We start from the raw sequence: 25,493 nt of genomic DNA on the forward strand, positions 1-25,493 counted from the left end.
AAATATATTAGTTCTGCAGTTTCTACAACCAATTTTTATCATCTCCCTCATAGAGACAGAGCGCAGCGCGTCATAACCTGAAAACCACGCCCACCGGGGGGGAAAGCAATCCAACCGTCTCCATTGACATTGTATTGCGAGAAGCCGCCTCCTTGTCATTTCTGGCTTATAACAAAAAACTGAATAATGCCTAAAAGCTGCTGTGTGACAATATGTACAGCTAACAAGCCAAAGAACCCAGAAATAAGTTTTTATAAGCTGTCGAGCCGTAAAACCCAGATTTTAAGGAGAATAAAGTGGATCGCCGACTACGTTTCCCTCTATTGGACGCAGTTTTACTAATAGGAGCACCATGAAAAGTTGCCTGCCTCCACTTCCGTGTCTCCAAACGCTCGCCCTTCTGAAGTTGAAAGCTTACAAAAACGTATTTGGTTTTTTTGGGTTGTTAGATGTACACCTTGTCACACAGCAGCTTTTAGGTATTAATCTGTTTTTAAGTTTAATCTGTAAATAAGTTTTTATAAGCTGTCGACCCCAAAAAACGAGCGTCCAAAGACACAAAAACGGACACAGGCAACTTTTCATAGTACTTCTATTAGTAAAACTGCGTCCAATAGGGGGAAACGTAATCGGCGATCCACTTTATTCTCCTTAAAGACTGGGTTTTACGGCTCGACAGCTTATAAAAACTTATTTCTGGGTTCTTTGGCTTGTTAGCTGTACATATTGTCACACAGCAGCTTTTAAGCATTATTCAGTTTTTTGTTATAAGCCAGAAATGACAAGGAGGCGGCTTCTCGCAATACAATGTCAATGGAGACGGTTGGATCGCTTTCCCCCCCGGTGGGCGTGGTTTTCAAATTTGCATATCGGCGCTCTGTCTCTATCCTTCAACTCCCTTCTAAACCAAATGAATTTACTTTATTAACACTATTAGTGTTATTTATGTTACTAGTAATTAAATTATACATTGTTAAACCTGTTTGCATTATTCTAAATAACTTTTATTCATTTTCACATAAACACAATTATCAAAATGAATTTGCATGGGGATTGAATATGTATGTTTGCTCGTTTTGTTTTGTTTTTTTTACATAATAAAAAGCAATGATTCTCAAACAACTCGCCTCCAAAACTCCAAATACACGTTTACTTAAAACTAAAACTTTTAAGTTGCGTTTTTGTACACCTGACTATTTATAATTTTATTCAAAAATATACATCAACTGTTCATTTACATAAACACTAATTAGATATTTATCAAGCACTAAAGCACCTTAGTTAAAATCCCCTAAGATGCTAGGCAGCATGGTCCCATTACCATCATTCAAAACAAAAAACAAGTACCACAGTAAATGCATATGGTAATTATTTAATACTTATTAAGTACTACAGTATTAACATTGTATACCAGCATTGCACCATGGTACCAACCTAGCACTATACTCCATTGTAAACATACTTTTTTTTATTAATAAACATGGTATTTTGAGATGATTAACGTGGTAAACTGTTTTGAATTAAACCGAATTAAATGACCATTTGGCATTATATCTGAATACACAATGGAAAAGCCACTTCTGTATCAAATAGTATTTATTATAAGAAATACACTTATAAAAAAGCAAAGCAACATAATCTCATGGTATATGAAAGAAACGGACAGTATTTCGAATTATTCGATGGTTTGATCTCAAATGTTTCATAATAATCCCATTCTTTATTTTCAATTTGAATACAACTTCCTGGTGAAATTTTGACAACGGCATTTGCGTTTTAAAATACAGGCCAATAAAATCATTCATTATCTTCTCTTTCACCTCGCGAAAAGAAATCATTCAAAGCTAAAAACACTGCGTTTACTTTCATACCAAATTAAATCTGCTCTGAAATACTCCGCGTGTGAACCATACATGTGTGCATTTTTCATACAAACATAAAAATAACACAAAGACTCAGACTGTATGTAATGTTATTCATGAGTTTCCTAAAACAGTAAGTGTAGTTTCAGGAGCAGAATCAGGACAGGACTCCAGACGGGCGAGTCGACTCTGCTCCAGAGCGATGGCCTCCGCTGAGTGTTTGCATTTCTCTGAACCGCACTGACAGGTGAAGTACTTGCTCTTAATATCCCAGAAACGATCGCCATAATCAAACCTGGTAAAGAGAATAAACATATCCTGTATAATAAAGCTGCCATAAATACTTAAGAAATCATAAACCAATTAAATACACTGACGCATTTGCTCTGAATAGAATACACTTAGGACTTTCCCCTCAAATGCATGTTACAAATAAATCGTACAATGTCATACATTAACCTTGACTAGGAATTGCTGGTTGTTACAGCAACACAATTGCTCACCCCAGTTCCTGTCCAGTATAAATATCTCTGGAGCTGAAGAATGCGATGCGAGGAAACCTCAGATCCTGATGCAACATGAACACGCGTACAGGAATGATGTTTGGGTCACACAGATGGTTTATAAATCGACTGATGTTGCCATAATAACGGGCATCAATACAGTACACTTCACCATCCTGCAATAAAAGCAAAGAGGGATACATACAGACACATTTTAGCTCCTCTGCACAATTCAGTTTTTACTGTTAAGGGCTATGTTAACGCGACAATAATGTAGTAAGAAACTAAAACAATTATCGTTTGTGTGTGTTTTTGAAAAAAAATTCACCTACACAACGTTGTCAAAACGATCATCGTTCATTTGGATTTGCAAAAATGAGTAAAAATGCTGTATTATGTGTGCCAGGCCATTAGATGGCGATCTTACTTTGTAAAAAAACTACACGCCTGCGCACATACAGTACCGCATTTGTCTAGAAAGCGAGGAATATAAACAATCAAGCCAAAAGCATTGAGCAGTTTTGTTTAGATGATCAATCAGGTAGGCTTATTCCTTAAATGTGGGCTATAAAGCAGAAACATTTGTAAACTTTGTTGGAAAGCGTTAATAAACTTGACAACATACGCAATCCTGTAGGCCACCATTGATGTTTTTGTTATAGTCGCGCATGCCTATAGACTGAATAAACACATGCACATGACGTCACCGTTCGCGTTATCGTACAGACATGACAAAGCATCGTATTTAACAAAACTCACTTTTTAAAGTTTGCATTGTTAGGACCCCAAGACGCTGTTGTGGTGTAAACAGCCCTTTAGTCTAGATGTTAAAAGGGTAGTTCACCCAAAATTGTCGTCATTTACTCACCCTCATGTTGACCTAAAGCTTTATGAGTTTCTTTATTCTGATCAACATTTGATAAATGATGGTAACCATTAACTTTCATTGTATTTTTTCTATTTTCTAAGTCAATTCGGTGCCATCAACTTTATGGTTATTGTCACTGATCAAAATATCTGTGTCTTCAACAGAATAAAGAAACTCATACAGGTTTAAAAGAACATTAGGGTGAGTAAATGACAACAATTTTTTTATTTGTCGGGTGAACTATCATTTTAAAATCAAATAATTAATCATTTTCACATCGCCATCAGTTAGATCTGAACAGATTTGATTAAATAAAGCTTGTGTACATTCTATAGTCTTCTAGTTGTTTTTTTTACAGGAAGCGAAATCCATTTTTATATTTGTTATCTTTGATTTAATAGTGTTAGCACATAATGCATTTGTCCACTGTTCAGTCAGTGATAGAGATGCGCGGATGGGCTATTATTTCATCCGAAACCGCATCACAAAACTCATCATCCGTCCGCCATCCATCCGCACCAACGTTTCTGACCAGTTTTCAAAACCGCATCCGCCCGCCATCCGCTGACTGGGCGATGCAAGGCGCTGCTGGTGACAGCCGCTGCTGATGACAGCCGCGAGACTAGAAAGCCCTAGAATATAAGCAGTGAACTCAGGCTATGTTTACATTAATGTGTTTATCCTTTAAAATGCGTTACTTTTGCTACGTTTATGCCCTTCATCTACACTACATCACCGTTTTCGACCCTCATAAACGGATTCGTTCCTCAACGCTGCAGACCCTGTTTTAGTTAGAAATCAGATTGCGCTGAGTGTAAATGTAGATGGAGTCTTATGTAAACAAACAGCTGGTGTTAACGTGACAGCGCATCATTTTCAAAGTAAAAATTATTTTATTCTGGTAAATGGAGGTTTGCAACGGAGGTTTTGACAAAAATAGTAAACATCTACCAACCAGCTATTATACACTCTATATCGGATTGTTTTAACATGTATCATCATAGATAATGTCTATTTTATATTTATGTTTGAGTAATGTTGGGTTTGAATATTGTTGTAATGTGTTTATGTTTTGTTTAAATTTAGTTAGCTTATTACGAAAGATAGACTGTAATTTTAAACGCCATATAGGGCGTTGTAAATGCCAATATGAAGGGAGAATTGTAATGGGTCAGACATTATTTTCGAGTTTAATTTAAGTTTTGTTTTCTACTTTAAAATGAATTTCGTTTCAGATAATTTGTCTCTTAATTTTAATCGATGTTTTGTTGATAAGTTTTGTGAATATAAATTAATAAAAACAATAAACTCAACGTCATTAATATTTAATGCTCATTTTGCGCTTTTAGCAATTTCAGCAATTTCTGTGTTGCAAGCGGAGGACGTGCACGGACCTTGCACAGATTTAAAAATTAATGCAATAAGCATTTCTGTAGGCTAAAGCTATACTTCACCTCTTACTATGTTTGATTGAAGTTTGCATTTGCTGAAATTTATTTTTGCTTCAAGTTCGTTTAGTACTGTTCACTTGAATGCTTTCTTTTTAAATCATAAAGACCAGTCTCCGATTGCGCACATGACATGGGACAAAAATAAATAAATAAATAGCCTAAATTAAACGCACAAATTACATAGTCTGCACTGGTGTCATCCTGATTTACCACTTTGTAAAACTTGTTCCAGGCAACCCTTTTCTGACCTTTTATTTCCTTTGTTTTTAATTCTCATTTTTTTGAGTTTGCCACGTACCTCCTTCGCCGGCGTTGATAAGAGCTGTGTCAAAATGCGTCCTCATTTCTCCGCGCTGTTAATGATAGAACGAATGGATCCTTAACAGCCGAGGATATCCCAAACAATTTTAAACCTTTATTAAATAAAAGTGTATTTAGAAAACTTTTTCTTGTCACTGTTTTAGTATTATAAGTTCTGTTTTGTGTTAATATTATTCGGTTTATGTTGCGTATATTTCTAAGGTTGATTATTTGATATACTGTTGTTGAATAGTATAATCTACATCAACGTGTCATATTTTCTAAAATAAATTCATATTTTTCTGATTACATATTTATTTTAATAAGTCAGAAATGTCTCCGCTGTTTATTGCTGACAGGCGCGATGGGCGCTACTGGGGGCTCGTGCAACAGGTGACCCAAATTATGGGTCCTCAGAAGGCTAGACCGTCTCATTTCAGTTCTCTTCACGAACTTCTGAGCCTGCCACCTTGAAAGACAGAGTGCTCACCTTTTAAAGTCGCATGCTTTGAAGGACACGGCTAATAACAAGCAGTCGATCCGCCACCCGCCCGAATTTAATTAAAATATTATTTTTCGTCACGTCATCCGCCCGATCCGCGGTTTATCCGCGGAGTCCGCGGCTGTAACCGCCAACCGCGCATCTCTAGTCAGTGACTTCTTACAATGTGACTAAATTTGTCTGAAATTTGCATCGTCTTTTAGTGTGAATGAATCTCCGTATTATCCAGAATGTGTGATGTCACAACACCTTGTTATCCAGGTCAAAGAGGTACGAATCGTCCTCTCTAACATCAGCCTCAGCATCAGAGATTAGCTCACCAACATACCTGCACAAATACACATACACACACTTACCAGAGGTACATGCTACCATCATTGCATTTAATAAACAACACAAACATATTTAGAGAGATTGTAAAGAGTTACAGTCAAGTAAAAAAAAGGGAGTACCCCAAGGATCTATTCTAGCCCCTCTTTTGTTTTCTATTTTTATTAATGACTAAGGCCTTGAATACTCATTTTTTCATTACGTTAGTATCATACCGTTTTATTTGTGTGTTGATTCTTGCACCCATCATTGTACCTTATTTGAATTAATATGAATCTATTTTAAAGGAAAAGTGTAGAAGAGACTTTGAAGTCTCAGTGAGACTTTCTTGGTTAAATAAAGGATTAATAAAAAAAGACCCTTACTCGCAGATGAAACTTCCTTGTGGAATATCCTGAAGGGCTCTGACGCCCCAACCCATCTTCTCTGTGCGGTACAGCTGTAAACGAACCCTACAACACACAAAGAAAACACTTTATTTATGCAAAACCATCTTCATCAGAATATCCCATGTGATTCATTTGACATGCAAAAACAGTCAATTAATTATGTAAATAACACAACTCGAGTATGACCCTGCCACCACTGGTTACACACGTGATCATGATCTTGTTTATCATATAAAAGATTTATTGTCTTACTTGATTCCAGCTTGTACGACTCTGTTCTTACAGGTTCTGTGGCAGGAACAGGCCATGTTACATTCAAAGATGAGAGGAGGCTCGATTTTATTAAACTCCTGCAGGAGACGGTGGTCCTGTGAGAATCAAGTTCACATAGATTATACACCGCACATCTGTCAGATGCTCAAACATCTGCGTTTACAGTAAATACAGAAAAAGTGGAATCGTGCAAGTGTTAAACTGGTTTTGTTTGTTAATTTTGCATGAACAAACTGAAAGAAATAATACGGTCAAGTAGCTGCGTTACCATTGCAGATTTGTGCAAAACTTTAATGTTATTTTCTAAATGTCGACCAAAGACTGTTGCGAAATTATGGTGTTTCCATTAATCGATGCTATGCGACGTAGTTTTTCCTCTTGCGATAAGTCATTCCTAACATCATGTAAAATGATGTTGTAGGTTTACTAATATCACATCTACCGCACTATGCATTATTTTTAACCGGAGGAAATGTAAGAGTATTACCCAAACATTAATGCCAACAAAAGCCCCTTATACTTAACAGCGGCAACGTATAGTATATGTGTTTCTTGGAGGTAATAGTAGATTATTTTAAATCAAAAGAGATATAGGAGTGTTATCCAAACATTATTGGCAAGGAAAGCCTCTTATACTTCGAAGCAGAAAGGCATTGAGGTGTTTCTAGGAGGTTTTAGTTCATACCGCATCATCTTCAAATAATAATTCTCTCACTTACTTACATCAGGTGACCTGAAAACGCAAATAAACTGCATTTTTTTTAAAAAACATCTCGTCCAAATTGACTGAAAAAACACCTCATGCAAGCGTAAAAACTTTTTTGCAATTTACAAGAGTTTTTGCGAAATGTAAGCATTTCCATTGGCCGCATTTTGAATTCGCAATGTCAAATTGTGCAATTTAAAGTACATCTATTTAATTGCTAAAAACAACATTATTTTGTGTATTTGATATCATACAATGTGTTTGTGTGGTTTATGGTTAAAAAACGCATTATTTTCCACATGCTGTACATTTTTGCATCTCCAGATTTCCATGTCTTCCTGAAACCCAAGGATTTTTGTATAAAACTGTCCCTGATTGGCCGGCTAATCTGTACGTTGTGATTGGCCTAAATACCTCTGACGTCAGCCGGAAATGTGACGCTCCTTATCATGTTTGAAAGATTCGGACAATGCAATGCTAACAGGAGTTAACTTAAAGGCTGTGAGTCAAAGCGGGATGAATTATGATAAAGTCGGTCTTTACTACATCACCAATCCCAGGATGTAAACTGTTGCCTAAAATCCGTGTGTTTGTTGTAGTCCAAGAAAAGAGATTTACGTTGAAGATGATAACTTGTGTAATCATTTACTTTGGGGTTTGTACCTTTTCATATCGTTAACATGAACTAATACACACTTACACACCAAAGGAAATTTAAAAACGTGAATCGGACAATAGGTGCTCTTTAAAGGGTAATGGAAACGCTGCTAGTTGAGGTTTAATATTTCAGTATTTAATCTCGTTACCTTATCATACCAGCAGCGGATGCTTAGCTGTCCACATAGACAGTTGCTGGAAGAGCAGTCGTCTGTACAGCTGCAGTGCTGAAACACAAACAGACAGATTTCACACCCCGCCCTTTACATCTGTATTGTGTGCGTGTTAAGTTTTGTGCATTTGGTGGCACCTGCAGGTGTGTGATGTTGCGGTCGATGTTCATCGTTGATGTTTCGCAGTTTTCTGCAATGTATTTGTAGTCGGACGGGGAGCCCTCATCATCCACGCCGTTTACACACGGGATCGGGACGTTCTCGTACCCTTGTGCTACATCACTAAGGAAACGCACGCTGTCAGGTTTCATTCGGAGTGAATTTTAACGAGACCCAAATATCGAGCACTGACCTGCATATGATCCTCTCTGTGCGTACGACACGATTGGCTACTCCTCTACGCAACTTCCTGTTAATCTGGAGCGCCACCCAGACTGGCGTGTCACAACGGGCGAGGGAAAGGGGCGTGTCTCCCTCCTTATTCATGATGTCGATGTCAGCGCCCCGTGAAAGGAACAAACTTAAAATTAAAAGACACATGATAGACAAACAGATAAGATGCAAAAACGTGTCTCTTTTTCTTTTAAGTTTAATGTTTAGGAAACAAGCATTTCGTCTAGGCGCTGGGTTTTGACTCACGTGACACAGTCGATGTATCCCTCTCGTGCGGCGATGTGTAGCGGCGTGTCTCCATGCATATTTACATATGAGAGAGGACAGCCCGCATTGAGAACCAGCTCCGCTATCTCAGCGCTGCCCGCAAATGACGCCCAATGAAGGCAAACGTTCATTTCCTGTACGGACAAAAAAAAAAACGTGTCACAAACAGAGACAGAGGATACTAAGACGATTTTATGAGACATTTACTTTATCTCTGAGCGTGACGTCCGCTCCTCTGTTCAACAGAGCTCGAATGATATCTATGTGTCTGTGTTCAGCCGCCCAGATGACGGGCGTCCAACCGCCGCTGTCCTGCAACACAGAGACGTGACCATTACAGCAGAAATCTTATACTGGATTCAGTCATACTGGGATAAAGTGTGATCCACACCTGTGCGTTAATGTCCACCTGTCCAGTGCTCAGTAACAGATTGACCACCTCAAATGTTCCCATTTTAGCAGCATGATGAAGCCCAGTAGAACCGTCTTCCTCCTCAAAAACAAACACATGAAGCTTTAACCCTTCAACTGTATCTGCATTACATATTTAAAACAATCATTTTTTAATCTTAACCAACACGAATCTTGACAAACTGTATATAGTTGGAAAGCTCTCATATTTCATCATCATTTGCCAATTTAATGATATAGTATGAGTCATTTTCTAAAATGTCATAGGCCAACAGGTGTGCCCAAGGTGTTTTTAAATATTTATTATTAGATATGGGTATCAATTCAGAAGTTCCAGATCGATTCGATTTCGATTCAAAAGCTATCAAATCGATTCAATTTTGATTCTCGGTCTGATTTACGATTTCGATTCTCGGGCCGATTTTTATACTCGATTCTCGATTCAACTCAATGAATATAGATTTAATACAAAATCTATATTTATAAAAAGAACAGTGAACATACGTTTACAAGTGGGTAATTAATAAAAATAAATTAATAGCCACAAACCTGTATATTAAATTCTTTTTATTTGGTACACTTGGGTACACTAAAACAGAATCCATCTCTAATTTTATAGATATCCTATAAACCAGAAATAATTTCGACAAACTATATATTGTTGGAAAGCTGTAAGAATGTAGTTTTCATATTTCAAGGTCATTTGATAATAGAAATTTAGTAGTGACAGTCATTTTGTTAAATGCTACTTACCCTGTAACTATTATATATTCATAATTGTAATATTCTATCATGAATCTTAAAAAAATCTTGACAACCTATATATCATTAAAAAGCTCTAAGAATGTAGTTTATATATATTTAAAAGTTCAATTGTAGTTCATATTTTAAAGCCATTTGATAATAGAAATTTAGTAGTCACAGTCATTTTGTTAAATGCCACTCATAATTCATATGAATTATGATATTATCATAATTGTAATATCTTAGAATTACTCTTTAAAAATTTTGACAAACTATATATATCATTGGAAAGCTGTAAGAATATATAAGAATATATTTAATGTATACAATATTTTAAACCTTTTTATTAATAATTGATAATAATAAATGATAGTAAATTATTAATTTGTGATTTGTGAGTATGCAGCAAACCGTTGACACCTAGTGGCCTTTGTTGGTAAAACCACTAAAAGTGTGACAAAAACCTGATTTTTACTTGAAATATGGATCAGAACTAGTTGAGACTTGTGGCTTTATTTTTTTTTTAGCATTTTGGCAGTAAAACATTTTCTTTTTAATGTATTTTTAATATAAAATATATACTTTATTGCAATATTTACTTTTTTAAATGAACTTAAACTGTTATAACTATTTTAAAATTTAATATTCACAACTCCAAACACTTCAGTGAAAACTTTAAAGCGACTTCTTTAAAACAAGACCAAGATTTTGGTTAAAGAGGATGAACAACAACAGCTTTGTGTAAGGCGTGTGTGTGTTTGTGTGATACTGACAGCGTGGTAAACACAGGCTCCGTTCTGGATCAGGTACTTCACCACCTCCACATGATTGTTTACTATTGCTTCTAACAGAGGGGTCCTCAGAGTCTTATCTGGGGCGTCCACCTTAGCGCCTGCCTAAAACGAAACACGGACGTTAGCTCTGACACAAACCAAAATACTAATATATAATTATGTAATCAATAACAGTGAATTCCCATCCAAAAACACAATGTGGGTGTTGGTGGATGTTCATTTTTTATTTATTTTAGTTCTGTATTTCCGTGTGCAGCCTCACCTGTACAAGCAGGTAACAAATCTCCAGCAGACCCCGCTGAGCAGCAGCATGCAGAGCACAACGCCGATTCTGAGAGTCTGACTGATACGAAGGGTCGATGCCCTCCACTGATAAGTGAGATAAAGACAGACGGACACTGTCAAACCGAGTTCATTAGATGTAAGGTTTGTTTAAGGATTGTCAGGTACATACTGAGCATGAGCAGAACCCGCTGAGCTTCACCCTGTTTGGCTGCCGGATAGAGCTGACGGGGATGAAAGCGCAACTTCTTCCTCCTGACCAATCACAACCAACCCAAAAGAGTCAAACATATCACAACACAATAGGTACATTTACATGCAACCAAATAATCCGTCTGTAATCGTATTGATGGTTCAATCGGATGCAAATTTTGACCGTATTGAAAGGGGGTGGTGTAGTATGCATGTAAAGTATGCATGTAATGCATGAATCGTAGTATTCTATGAACCAGATGCAGATTTGGGCTCCTTTTAAAGTGTTTCAGTGAGTTTATTTTTTTCTAAGTTTTTCATTGATTAATTATTGGTATCTGGGCTGGTTTTGTTACGTGAATCTACAAGACACAATAGTATACACCACTATAGTAAGCAGTATGCTAGTATTCAGTTCCAGTGAAAGTATGCGGTCACCTCTCAGTATCCTGCGTGAGAATCGCTCTCTGTAGCGCAGCCCTTCTGTCTCCGGGGGGAAGTGCACTGGGGCAGATGGGCTTTCCGTTGGGTAGGACAAGTGATGGTCCTACGCTGTCCACACCACCATCACCCAGAGCGACCGGATCCCCTGCCCCGCCTCCTCCTGGTGTGCTATTGGGAGGTTGTAGGTCCGCCCCTTTTCTGACATCTCCACGGCAACGCATCCTCGCGCTGCATGAAAGAGAAATGAGAAGATGCATTTAAAGCAGTAAAGAGTACGAATAAATTTAACATTTAAAAAGAGAGGCTACAGTCCGCTGAGCTGTCCCACCCAACAACACTCACTTGACTGGCTCTCCTATTTTTTTGTCGTTGTTTAGCAGCTGTGATGTCACAGCGAGAGCTGAAGGAAGCAGGGAGGGCGTGGCCGTGGTGGATGACGCGCTCGCCATCACCACATTATTGCCTGAAGGTGGCGCTGTGGGGATGGTGACCTCACGAGCCTCTGATGCATCTTCACCGCAGTGAGGACAGAACAGCAGGCCGACGCCCACTCCTCCTCGACTCCGCCCACCACCCAGCACAGACACACATCCGCGGTGGAAGCGATGAGCGATACGAACATCCGGACAACATTCGAGAAACGTTCCCTGAATAGGGATGAATAAAATCGACATATTTACATTATGTAATTCAACAGAAAGTCACAAATTTATATTATTATCATAATTATTTCGCAATCACAAGTGAAAGATAATGCGTTACATTAAAGGTGCATTGTGTAACTTTTAGGAGGATCTCTTGACAGAAATTAAGTTTAATATAATAATACAATATAATATTAACTATATTATCAGTGGTGTATTAAGACCTTTCTAAATGAAATGTTACGTTTTTATCTTCATACACTTGTGGGTCGTCTTGCATGGAAGTAGCTGTCTCAATAGTATCCCTAAATGTACAAACATGATGTCTTGTCACTACATTGTCTTAGATGATGACATGTTTGTCCTGTGGTGGCTACCGTAGCTTCTCTACGCATTTCAAAAGGGAGGGGTGTGGACCAAGAGTCGTTGGTTGCAATTCACAGTCTCACCACTAGATGTCTCTAAAATCTACACACAGCACCTTTAAATATTATAGAGATGTGATGGGAAATATTTTTAATCAAAATCCTGGATCTTACAGAAAGGCAGAAGTATCCACAGCCTGGACAGCAGTGATGTTTGACCATGTGTGAGCGATGTGTCTCACACAACACCATGAGAGACACGCGGCTGGACGGACGCATCGTCTCCCCCTTCACGATCGCATTGGTACACCCCACCAACTAAAACACACAGATTTAAAAACATGTTATTTTTAAATCAGCACATCTGTGTCTTATTATCTGTAATAACAACCACACACACCTCTCCATTGACGCTCTCGATGGCCATACAGGTTCGACTGGAGCGAGAACTGAATCCATCCACACGTGGTGCCTCCATCCGGCAGCTACACAAAGGAAGCTCTTCTAGATGCTCGGTTTCTGCATCGCTGCCATCTATAAATGATATTACAACGTGTCTTCAAACACAGCCTAAAATATTTTCTAGAAAAGAATAGTAAAGGATTAAACAAATAAAAAATACTTTCTTGACAAGCACACACCTGCGTTCGGAGAGAATCTGTCGGCTGCAGAAATATTCAGCGCATCCAGAGGAACTTCAGTGTAGTCCGTCCCACTCACCGAAGCTGCGCTCGCAACACCTGACACGCAAAACAACATCTGCTCACATCCTCCAAACCTCACATATAGACATGCACACAAACACATCTTGTGTCCATCTCACCTTTATCTGCCTCCATCTGTCCAACAGGGGGTTTATCTCTTCCTTTACCCTTTCCTTGTCGTTTCCATGGCGACTCATCTCTCTCTCCTCCCGTTTTCTTAAGAGCAGCGAGGGGTCTGTCGGACCCAGAGCTCTAACAACACAACATCGACGCGTTCCCACAAGATGTGAATGATGCGTTAATGATTTACATGTTAAGTCAATGCAAAAACGCAATAGACATGCAGTTGCAATTTGTGCGAATGAGCCGGCGCAAATTGATCATTTTGCACGAACTGAGCATTTGGAGCGAACAGAGTTAAAAAAATTGGAACTTTGATGGATATTTGCGCCAAGTTAACCAATCAGGAGCTTGCTCTAGTAGTGACGTGATTACGACATGTGAGCGGAGGCAGAAATACGAAACAAAAATGGAGGACAAAATCATCATCGCTGTATGTGGACACCTGGAGCTGTACGACACATCTTCATACTTTTATAGGAACAGGAATAAAAAGCCAGCAAATTGAGCTTATTCAAACATTTAGCTCGTGATTGACGCAGATTTCATGTGCGAATGATGCAAATTAATTCAAAATGTTCAAATGTCCAACTACGTGCAAATGCAATGATTTATTCGCTGTGTGAACACAAAATAATGACTCTTTAACCTTTCAAACTCTCTTAAAGCAGAAAATTCTCATGAATGTAAACAAACTGGTTTGTGTTGTCATTGGTTAAAATCACTCACTTTTTCAGAGAGATGCCCCGCCTCCTGTGGCTCTTCTGTCAAGCCATCATCTGACTGCAAAATAAACCCAGTCATATCTCACAATCATAATAACATTATGAGCACACAAAAATAATGAGGGAAAGGATGAGAGAGAGAGGACCTTGCTGTCCGAGTAAATCAGATCATCTCCTGAATAAGTGTTGTACAGCAGGTGGAAATCTTCCTCATCTGCCTCATCATCAAGATCCTCCAGCCAAACACGATCACGCTCTTTAGTCGCAACTGGCTCCAACTTCTCCACGGGTGGAGACACAGTCAGTAAAGGCTGACAAACACAAATAATGAATAAATATTAAGATAAAGCATAAACAGTTCAATCTATCCGAGCGTCTGGGGTTCGGCTCACCTCTGGCTGTGGTCTGGGAACTTTCTCTTGAGTTCCTGAAGAGGGCGATGTGTCATCTGAGACCAACACAACTTTACGCTTCTTTCCAACTACAACAAAAGTCACATCAAACTAGGTTATAATTGAGTTTAAAATGATAATGGGTAATAATACTAGAAAATTAGATTTCATGATGAGTAATATTAAAAGAAACAAATACTGTAAATTGTCAATGCCATATTTTTCAAAACAGCCAAAAGTTTAATAAAATAATCTGAATTGTGAACAAGACCAACATCTGACCACAACACAGAGATTAATTAAATGAACACACATAAACAAACAAACACGAATGAACACACACGTGAATGCACACACCTGTGTCAGTGGCTGTTTTACTGCTGTTGAGAGGTTCCTCAGGTGTAGATGTTAAAATCGACCCTATAGACTTTATCTGACAGAGGAAAAACAGATTTTTTACATTTATCTGACATCACCATGACAACAAGCATGTTTCATGAAAAGGTGCTCACCTGTGGAAACGGAGGTCTGTTCATGGTCTTACGTGCGCGGTGGATTTTGGGAGGGGTAGTTGCTGCAGACAGAACTGAGGAGGATGAAGATGAAGCCGTCTTACTGCCGGGTCCACAGACACTCATCTTAGCTCTGCCAGACGCTGAAGATGGAGATGAGATGGTAGAGATTGGTGCTTTTACACCACTGCCTGTAAATAGAGACACATACAGCGAAATTTAAACAATTCGCCATCACTAACTTCTTATTATCTTTTTATTTTTGATGTTTATTTGACAATAAGATTTTATTTATAAAACACAAGCAAAATAGATTCCTGTCCTTAAATTTTTTTTATTGGCAAATGTTTTACAAATTTTGTATAAAACAATCATGTCAAAAATGCATATTCAATTTAACACTAGTGTAAGTGTTAAACTTTGTTTTGAAAGACATCACATATTACACGTGGACTCACTTGTTAAAGTTTTGCTGGAGGTGGCTGGCAGTCCCTCATCTTCCATCAGTTTTCCCTTTATAGGTGTAAACAACTCTGACAAGGGCGCAAATAAATCACATATGATACCAATGTAATACAAATCAGACATAACTGTAATAAGACATTGAAGAATGACATGCTTACGTTCATGGCTGGAGTGAGGAGAGCAATCTGATGTGATCTGTATTAACACAATAAAACATACAAGTTACAAATAACTCAAACCTGACAACTAACTGTCTAACCCAAACTGCCTTTAAAAGAGAAAAAAAGAGTCAGGTTAAATGAAGTTTAGAGGATACTGCACAGACCTGAGTCCCATCAGTTCACTTGTATATTGTATTAATAAGTACCAGGTTTTGGACCATCTAGCAACCAAATGCATTTATTCATGTATACTACTGACACTATTATATACAATAATGCATTTAAATGTAGTAAATTACGTGTAACGTTACAATGCATGCTGAATAAACTCATATGAATACAAGCATCACTTGCACAAACTTAAAAACGTGATTTTTATCCTCTATTAGTAATGTGCACTTACAACATAACGCCAGACAAGCATATGCACGAGAGTGCACGAAACACGCCGATGTAAACGCGTGTTTTTATTGCTGTTATTGTGTTTTATTGTGTTTTGGGCTCACCTCGCGCGCTCGCTCAGCTGCCGACATGTTGCGTGATGACGTCACGCTAGGAGAGCAGCCACAGCATCAGCTCGCGACACATGTTAAAATAAAGGTCCCGCAGACCGCTTTGTGGCAAGGCAGATTTCATACACAGAGGTAATTCAAACTGCTTGTGCACAAAATACTTTACATTTATTTAAAAAACAATGAGACGTTCAGGTTAAATTAGGTTTTTATTTTACGTTTTGGGTCACACTCGGTTCTTCGTAAGTCAGAAGTCATCATCTTCAACAATCAACACATTAAAATTGCAAGTAAACATTCGGATAGAAAAAATATATTTTTGCTAATTATAACTTGTTAGAAAATGACTTGGCTTATTTTAGTTTTTAAAGTTCTCAGACTTTTATGTTGTAATGTAACGCGCGAGAGCGGAAGTATGGAGTGCGTTGGGTGTGTGACCGAAACTTCCTGGTTGTCGCGCCTCATCTATCGAAACCGAAGGTAGGGAACCGTACAACATACAAATTTTACTCACAGTCTGTATATTGGTATTTAATACAAACATTTACAACACGAGCTACAGAACAAGGTGAGTGTCTGTGTATAATGTATAGTTTGTGTGTGTTTGATGTGTAATGTATTGATGTATGTAACGTTATGTGTGTGATGATGTGGTTGTTGTATATAATACTGTGCATAGAAATATGTGTATATATAATACATTGTTGTGTCCGGTGTTTGTTTTAAGACAAATGTAGTATGTTTACGATGTGTTAGTTAGTAGTGTGTAAAAATATCAATGAGACACAATAATAAAGTACAGAAAATCAATACGTAAATCGCATTACCCTGTCAGTCCACTGTTACAATAGTGAATAACTTTATTTTTTCTAAAGCTTTGTATTTGTATCTTAGTGTGTGAAGTACATCTGATAACAAGATATTAATGGTCACGTGTGTTAATAATGCAGATAGCAGCATCTCGCCACATTTACACAATCTGCTGCATATGTGAATGTTTGCTCAAATTCATTTCTATAATCTGCAATCACACACACACACACACACATATCTTTGTATTTATTACATCTAATTAGTTGTATCTTGTCATTACCTTTGTCTCATTAGTGATTAGTACACTAACACACCTTAGTATCAGTTTTTACTACCAAACCTCAATAAACTATGGTTAATTTTAAGTTAACATGCATTATTTGAAAAATCACTTCCAATAAAGTGATATATTTAACTCATCTGTATGTGTGTCATGTACATTACTGATGTCAGATCAGTAAATTTCTCCTGTTGTATGTGTGTTTTTGTACAGGAGGATGAGGCGGTTGTGTTCTGGTGTAAAGAATGAAGAGTTCCCCAGCTAACCGCAGCCGGGACATCGAGCGGCAGGCCGGTTATCTGCGTCCGGAGCACTGCGTCCCACCGTCTCCACGGACGAGCTCTGCAGGTGACATGTGGTTCATCCGTGACTGCTGCGGCATCGCGTGTGGTGTCATCACGTGGATGCTGGTGATTTATGCAGAGTTTGTCGTCGTGTTTGTAATACTGCTGCCAGCGAAGAACTTGGCGTACAGCATCATTAATGGTGCTCTGTTTAACGCGCTCGCATTTCTCGCCCTGTCATCACACTTCAAAGCCATGTGTACAGACCCGGTGAGTAACAGACACGTGTACGTCTGGCAGATAGCCCAACCAACAAATGTATGATGTTGGTTGATCTTGTGATGCTGTGGTGTATTATTCAAACAAACAGATCAATATTTGAATATCTTCTTCAGAGGGATACAGTGTTTATGAGCAGATTGTTAAAGGCACAGTATGCAAGATTTTTGTAACAAAATATCCAAATACCACCTGCACATTGTGATATATTTTATGCAGTTCTGTATTAACATTTTCCCAAAAGTTCCCAAGGATTTGTAAATCCAGAGAAAATCCTGTTTTAAACAATGGCTTGTCATTGTCACCTATCAATGAAGTAATATTCACTCTATCCATTTCCAAAGATCTCTGGATGGTAAATTGTCTTTCAGTAGCATCATCAAGCTTCACTTTCGTTATTGATTTGAAAATGCGTCTGAAAAGTTACATATTGTACCTTTAATAGTAGACATTACCTTTAAAATGCTTTATGAGAAAGTATTTTAAAGGTGCACTGTGTAGATTTTTAGTGACATCTAGTGGTGAGATTGTGAATTGCAACCAGTCCACAGCTCACCCCTCCCTTTTGAAACGCATAGTGAAGCTACGGTAGCCACCATAAATGAAACACATCATCGTCTGAGACAATGTAGGTATGAAACGTACTCTATAGAGCAGTTTTTCCATTCATGGCTAATGTAGAAACATGGCGGCGCAAAATGACGTCTTCCATGTAAGGGGACCCCTAGCGTATGTAGATAAAAACAGCTCATTCTAAAGTAATATAAACAATACAGTTAATTTTGAAAGGTCTTTATACACCACTGATAATAGAGTTATGTATTTATTATTGCATTTTTGTCAAGAGATCCTTTTAAAAGTTACACACTGCCCCTTTAACACTAAATAAAATGGCATACTTTAGCTTTAAAACACTTAATTTACAGCCACATAGAGCCAAAGACTTTTAGTATTCACATTCATCTCATATTGTGTGTTTAACTTTAATTGATTATGACTATTGTGCGACCCTGGATATTGAAACTTGGTTGAACATTGGTATAAATGTTCTCATTCTTTTCTTTTCGGATGTCAGGGAGCCGTTCCAAAGGGAAACGCCACTAAAGAGTTTATTGAGAGTTTACAGTTGAAGCCGGGACAGGTGGTTTATAAATGTCCTAAATGCTGCAGTATTAAACCTGACAGAGCTCATCACTGCAGGTAACTCACACACACATTAAACATCGTATGGCTTATATATTTAAAGAAATATCTTCTAACCGCGTGTGTTTGTTCTGTGTAGTGTGTGTAAACGCTGCATCAAGAAGATGGACCATCACTGTCCATGGGTGAACAATTGTGTCGGAGAAAACAATCAAAAATACTTTGTGCTTTTCACTGTAAGTTTCATTATGACTGCTCACAACACATCAGAATAACAGGAGAGCTACTACACTATATGACCCTATCTGTCATAATTAGAGCCCAATTGCTAAAGGATTTTGAAGGCCGATACCGATACAAATGTTTGTTGGTTTTAAAATCCGATATTCCGATATATTTTTTTATTTCAGAAACGCGCAACAAAACATGAACGGATTTCCCTAACATTAGTTATTTGTAGTTATTTATGAGTTTTAACCAAAATAATATGATAATGCATTTAAAAAAAATAGTTTCTTTTATTGTCTCGTGACCAACTCACCATGAACTCACTAACTGTTGTTCCGTTGTTAACTCTGGCTGGATCAGCAGGTTGCAGGATGTGTGACGCGTTACACAGATTGAGATTGTAGAGTGCCCTCTGGTGAACAATTTATACAACGGCAATATTAATGACATGGTGGAAGGCTGTTTCGTTTCCGTAAAAAAAAAAATCATTTATCGGCCATTATGAATGCCGATACCGATAGTTTGGAAAATGCCTAATATCGGCTTGCCGGTATATCGGTCGGGCTCTAGTCATAATCTAATGATGAGTTAATTAATTGCAACTAATTGTATGCAGAATAAAATTTTTTGTTTACATCATATTTGTGTGCGTGCTGTGTATAATAATTATGTATATATAAATACACATGCATGCATGAATATATTTATTTACGTGTATATAAATTTTATATTTATATTAGTTAATAACGTGTTAACGTAAATTAATTTGAACAACACAAATTTTATTAACGTGCAATTAACGCAACGCACAAATTCTGTTTGACCCGAGGCCTACCATGCACACATAAACTTAATTATTACACTGGATTTTTAAAAATTATTTTTATTACTTTTTCACTAATTATAAACGTACATTTGCATTTGCATAGAGTATTAAAAACTTAAAAAGTCTTAAATTAAGATAAATATAGAACAGATAAAAATGAGCAATTAAGTTGCGATTAATCTAGATTAAATATTTGAATCGATTCATAGTCCTAATTTATATATAATTACTTAATATATAAAAAATATCTTGAAATTATACATGCATGTGTGTGTTTATATATACACAATTATTATACACAGTATATATGAAACAAAAACTTTTATTCTGCTCACGATTAGTTGCGATTAATCGCTATGCAGCTCTAATCTGGAGCATCAAAGTTTGATTTCAGTCAGTGATTTTAATCTTTGACATGTTCTTACTCAATATTTAAGAGATCATGATTATATTTTCACAGAATCTGTGTTTGTGATGATTTTTTTTTATCAAACATTGCCAAATGTGTTTAATTATGTCACAGGTTCACATTAGTTAGTTTACAGTATGTCTTGCAAATGTAATGTGTTTAATTTTCTTTCACAGATGTACATTGCTCTGATTTCTCTTCATGCCCTTCTCATGGTGGCCTTTCATTTTGTCTTCTGTTTGGAAGACGACTGGACGAGTGAGTGTTTTTATCTCTCTTTTAGCTCAAAAGAGCAAACCGGTTTTGAATGAGACATATATTGTGATATTGTCTTGGCATCAGTTTGTTGGCATTGATCGGTGACAAAGTTTTCCTGCATCGACCCCACATATAATAACTCTTGTCTTGTCTGATTCCCGTCTGATTAGAGTGCAGTAGCTTCTCTCCTCCAGCGACAGTCGTCCTCCTCATCATCCTGTGTTTTGAGGGTCTGCTCTTCCTCATTTTCACCGCTGTGATGTTTGGAACGCAGATTCACTCCATCTGTAATGATGAAACCGTAAGTGACCTCTCCTGATCCTTTAGCTTTGATGTCATGACCCATGAATTAAAAATCTCTCATCGTGCTTATTATTATGGTGAAATGATGATGATGTCAAAGGTTAAGATGTCTCACCCGATCTCTGATGGGCACCAACTTTAGGACCAATTGAATTACAATTATTGTGCTATGTTCACAGGGTATTGAGCAGCTGAAAAAAGAGGAGAGAAGATGGATGAAGAAATCAAAGTGGATGAATATGAAGGTGGTGTTCGGTCACCCGTTCTCTATCGCCTGGTTCAGTCCGTTCGCCACACCGGATCAAGGAAAAGCCAATCTGTACCAGTATGTGGTGTGACACTCGGTGTACAGGACGAGCTCATCACATCTAACACCAAACAATCAACTTTCCTCTTTTCTTGAAGATCTTATTTTTAGCCTGAAGATTTCACTGACGTCTTGCACGTTTCACCCAGAGAAATAATCAATCAAGTACACATAAAACTGACCACAGAGAGAAACATTGATGTACTCAGGGGCAAAGCAAACATTATAACTGTTTGTGTTCACATCATACTTATATATTTGATGGGTTTATATGACCCACACTATAAACAGTATCATTAAAAGATGACTACAATGCTTATGAATGGATGAAGTTCAAATGTGTGAATGTAATGTGACAGGATTATTCCAGACTTTAGATCCATCATCTGTGGAATGGTAACTCCACTGTTTTCTTTGTCTAGATGCCTTTATATTAGTTGATCCATTAAGAAATGCCTTCATTTATAGAGATATCAGACTTGTATTCATTCACACACGAGCCTTCGACCAGGACACGGCACAGAAATGATGAAGTTGGACTATATTAAGAAGATCTGTCTTTCTTGATCTCAGACACTAATGAATGAATCTATAAAAACATGTCCAGCATATGAAATGTATCAAATATTTTCTTGACAATCATTTTTAAACAAATTCTCATTACCGCAGTGCAGCATTTTACTTTTGAGATGTCAAAATGGATTTTTATTCAGTATTGGTTATTGACATGCTGTTATGAGAATTGTGTGCTTGTTTGTCATGAAAATCATTTATCTCTGTAGTGTTAAAAAGACAAATGTTTTTATTTTCCTTTCGTTTCTGGGGTGAAATATGATTCAGATTTTATTCATTGCTGGATATCACACAACTATATAAACACATTTTCATTGTAAAGGTGCTCGGACCGTTTCACTGCAGTATTCAAACACGAGTCTTGAGTCCTGTCGGTCGCTATTTTAGTGTTTGTAAAGCACAACGCTTCAGATGACCTCAGGGGTCATATGATGTTTCTTCTCCAGACCATCAGATAGACCTCATCTTTCAGCCTGTAGATCAGATGATCACCTCAGCAGCTCATAAACTTTAGAGACCGACAGGCGGATGTTTGCATATCTTTATCTCTCTGTATTAAGTTAACCCCTGGATCTGAGAGGTGATTGGATGAATTGGTTTCTGGTCATTTGTTCCCAGCATGCATTGCTGCTGAAGTTCAAGGGGCGAGACATGACAGACTGATATATATCTCACAAAACTTGACATTTGTTATTCTCTTCATTTATTCTGTTTCTCTTTCAGTCTCTGTGAATGATTTGCGTGCATGTATTTTTTATTATCTTGATGTTGTTTTGGGTGAGTCGGGATGCTTTCATTTTGAAAGTCTGTTTAATAAATCTCTTTTTTCCATTGGTGTGTTTGTTAATGAATCCTTAGTCCTTACCCTGTAACTGCAATAATCTAACCAGCGTTAACTAAGTCAAGTGTTGTGACTGATTTGGGAATGTTATAATGAAACTATACTGTACTTTACTTTACAGCTTGTTTCCATTGAAAAGTTGAGGATTGTTTGACTGATATCAATGTGTTTCTGATAATCTTCATAGGCTTTAAAGGTGCAGTGTGTAATTTTTTGCAGCATCTAGTGGTGAGGTTGTGCATTGCAACCAACGGCTCAGTCCACTGCTCACCCTCGCTTTTGTAATGCATAGAGAAGCTACGTCAGCCACCACCAGACAAACATGTCATCGTCCAAAACAATTTAGTAAAAAAGTTTGTCCATTAAGGGCTTCTGTAGAAACATGGCGGCACAAAATGGCGACTTCCAAGTAAGGGGACCTTCAGTGTATGTAGATAAACACATCTCATTCTAAGGTAATAAAAACATAACGGTTTATTATGAAAGGTCTTTATACACCACTGATCATATAGTTTTGTATAATATTTTGCATTTATGTCAAGAGATTCTTCTAAAAATTACACACTGCACCTTTAATGCTTGAACTGAGTTTTTACAATACTTACAAATATATGATCATTGCTTCATACAGGGTTCACCAGGTCATGGGATTTCTGGAATATCATGGAATTTTAAACCTTTTTTCCAGACATTGATAGTTTTTTTGTTCAAGGCACGAAATATCAGGGATTTATGTTTGTTACTTTTAATTTTAGTTTCCATTTATCAAAATGCAATCCGTTTGTTAAATTGTGATGTAAGGAATACCATTCCCGGGTCCAAGCATTCGCTGGCTACAATTTAAACAGCTGTTTATTGGCACTGTTTATTAATTTCATGCATTTCAGCTACATTTTTATAAAACTCACAGTATATGCTATTTTCAGGTCACGGCATTCCGGACATATGTCTTTGAAATTCAGCTTTTAGTCAGGAAAAAGTCTGGGATTTGACATTGTTGTATCATAGTTTTGATGACTTTATTATACTAAAGCACTAATAATGTGAGTAAATGTCTAGAAATATATTGCTTGTTATACAAAATATATGGGTTGTAAGCTCTTCCACATTTAAGTCAGGTTATTCACTGACCTAAAGGATTATTAGGAACACCATACTAATACTGTGTTTGACCCCCTTTTGCTTTCAGATCTGCCTTAATTCTACATGGCATTGATTCAACAAGGTGCTGAAAGCATTCTTTAGAAATGTTGACCCATATTGATAGGATAGCATCTTGCAGTTAATGGAGATTTGTGGGATGCACATTCAGGGCATGAAGCTCCTGTTCCACCACATCCCAAAGATGCTCTATTGGGTTGAGATCTGGTGGATCATTGTCATGTTCAAGAAACCAGTTTGAAATGATTCAAGCTTTGTGATATGATGCATTATCCTGCTGGAAGTAGCTGTCAGAGGATGGGTACATGGTGGTCATACAGGGATGGACATGTTTAGAAACAATGCTCAGGTAGGCCGTGACATTTAAACGATGCCCAATTGGCACTAAGAGGCCTAAAGTGTGCCAATAAAACATCCCCCACACCATTACACCATTGCATTAATGAGAAATTGAACAGGTGTTCCTAATAATCCTTTAGGTGAGTGTATACTTTAATGAATTATTACTGCAGTATTATTTTTATTAGGATGAGTTTACAAAGCTTTAATTTGTCCAAACTTATAAGAAAATATGTTTAAACACTATTTAAAATGTATTAATGTAGTTTTCTACTAAAATCTCAGTGTTTTTAATAAACAGATGATTAATGAATTGTGATGTTAGCGATCTTACATCAGCCTTGACATCCATTTATTTGCTTTATTAAACACAACCAGATTAAAGCCAAGATTTGAATGTCTGTATCATAATCTATTCATTTGGTCCCTCATTATTGAAGCATTTCTAACTGATAATGACTGAAGGAATGCTATTATAAATGACAAATAACTAATATTTAAATGTGATTCAACAATGATTTTTATTTTACACAATGCAGAATAAAATGAAATGTGGTCATGATTCACTTTGAATGCTTTTGTTGTCTACTGCTACATTGAATGCATCCATATTTAAGTATTATTTGTTGGATTAAAATGAAGAATTGAACTTTAACATCATTCTACATCAACCAATAATGATCATAAATTGATAACGGCAATAGGAAAGTGAACATGTCATACAGTGTGTAGTTTTATTACACATTGGTTATTTTTTATAACAATGCTTTTGATATTCATTGTCAGATACGCCCTTATGAGAATCTGTATTTGGATATAATGTGTTTATCATAATAAAAACACAGCAGGATGAACTTCACATTGCCTGGGACTTAACAATGACACAATACAATAGATTCAGGAAGTGTTTTGCATTATGTGTGTACACTTTCATGCGACGCATGTTAGTCCATTTATTTCACAAGATCTACCGTTTAGCTGCTCTACGAGTCTCTTGAGTTCATGCAACTACAGTATTGATTCAAGTGGAGACCCAGCAGAACACAGGAAGAACAAGAAGTCACAGTAAGTAAACAAATAAAAACATCATGATCTCATCCTTCAGCCTTCTCCATAAAGACAGACACTTCCTTTAACTCTTTAATAGCTTTTAACTGCTGTTATGGTCCTGCATGGCTGGTCTAAGTTTAGATGAGATCAACCTGCTAGATCATGTTGGTAAAGCTGGTAAACCACCACATACCAGCAATAGACAGGTACCTGCCTGACCATTTTAAAGTCCACATTATTACTGTTAAAAGGCACCTA

General features: G+C 37.2%; 2 protein-coding genes across 4 annotated transcripts; one reads left to right on the top strand and one right to left on the bottom strand.

The window, feature by feature from the left end:
• Nucleotides 1–1,578: 1,578 nt before the first annotated feature.
• ehmt2 (euchromatic histone-lysine N-methyltransferase 2) lies at nt 1,579–16,240 on the bottom strand. 2 transcript variants are annotated; one of them, XM_073858649.1, is made up of 28 exons: nt 16,136–16,240; nt 15,627–15,663; nt 15,462–15,536; nt 15,004–15,194; nt 14,849–14,924; nt 14,492–14,580; nt 14,246–14,410; nt 14,104–14,157; nt 13,374–13,506; nt 13,192–13,290; nt 12,951–13,084; nt 12,725–12,868; nt 11,884–12,188; nt 11,536–11,769; nt 11,078–11,160; nt 10,886–10,992; nt 10,603–10,725; nt 9,066–9,164; nt 8,882–8,986; nt 8,654–8,808; nt 8,367–8,534; nt 8,152–8,296; nt 7,991–8,068; nt 6,458–6,573; nt 6,182–6,268; nt 5,736–5,814; nt 2,366–2,541; nt 1,579–2,157 (listed from the first exon to the last, which is right to left on the bottom strand). In XM_073858649.1, exons 1-28 carry the CDS (start codon nt 16,160–16,162, stop codon nt 1,977–1,979), a joined length of 3,465 nt encoding a protein of 1,154 aa, XP_073714750.1. In that variant the 5' UTR covers nt 16,163–16,240; the 3' UTR covers nt 1,579–1,976. The 2 variants fall into 2 exon arrangements, with proteins under 2 accessions (XP_073714750.1, XP_055075625.2); XM_055219650.2 differs by having other exon boundaries at nt 9,066–9,167.
• A 224-nt stretch (nt 16,241–16,464) lies between these two features.
• Nucleotides 16,465–22,675, top strand: zdhhc3b (zDHHC palmitoyltransferase 3b). 2 transcript variants are annotated; one of them, XM_055219652.2, is made up of 7 exons: nt 16,465–16,621; nt 17,448–17,788; nt 18,873–18,997; nt 19,080–19,176; nt 20,580–20,661; nt 20,832–20,962; nt 21,144–22,675. In XM_055219652.2, exons 2-7 carry the CDS (start codon nt 17,480–17,482, stop codon nt 21,300–21,302), a joined length of 903 nt encoding a protein of 300 aa, XP_055075627.1. In that variant the 5' UTR covers nt 16,465–16,621; nt 17,448–17,479; the 3' UTR covers nt 21,303–22,675. The 2 variants fall into 2 exon arrangements, with proteins under 2 accessions (XP_055075627.1, XP_055075626.1); XM_055219651.2 differs by having other exon boundaries at nt 16,557–16,709.
• The last annotated feature ends 2,818 nt before the right edge of the window (nt 22,676–25,493 follow it).

This window comes from Misgurnus anguillicaudatus, chromosome 20, assembly GCF_027580225.2.
Source record: "Misgurnus anguillicaudatus chromosome 20, ASM2758022v2, whole genome shotgun sequence".
NCBI lineage: Eukaryota > Metazoa > Chordata > Actinopteri > Cypriniformes > Cobitidae > Misgurnus > Misgurnus anguillicaudatus.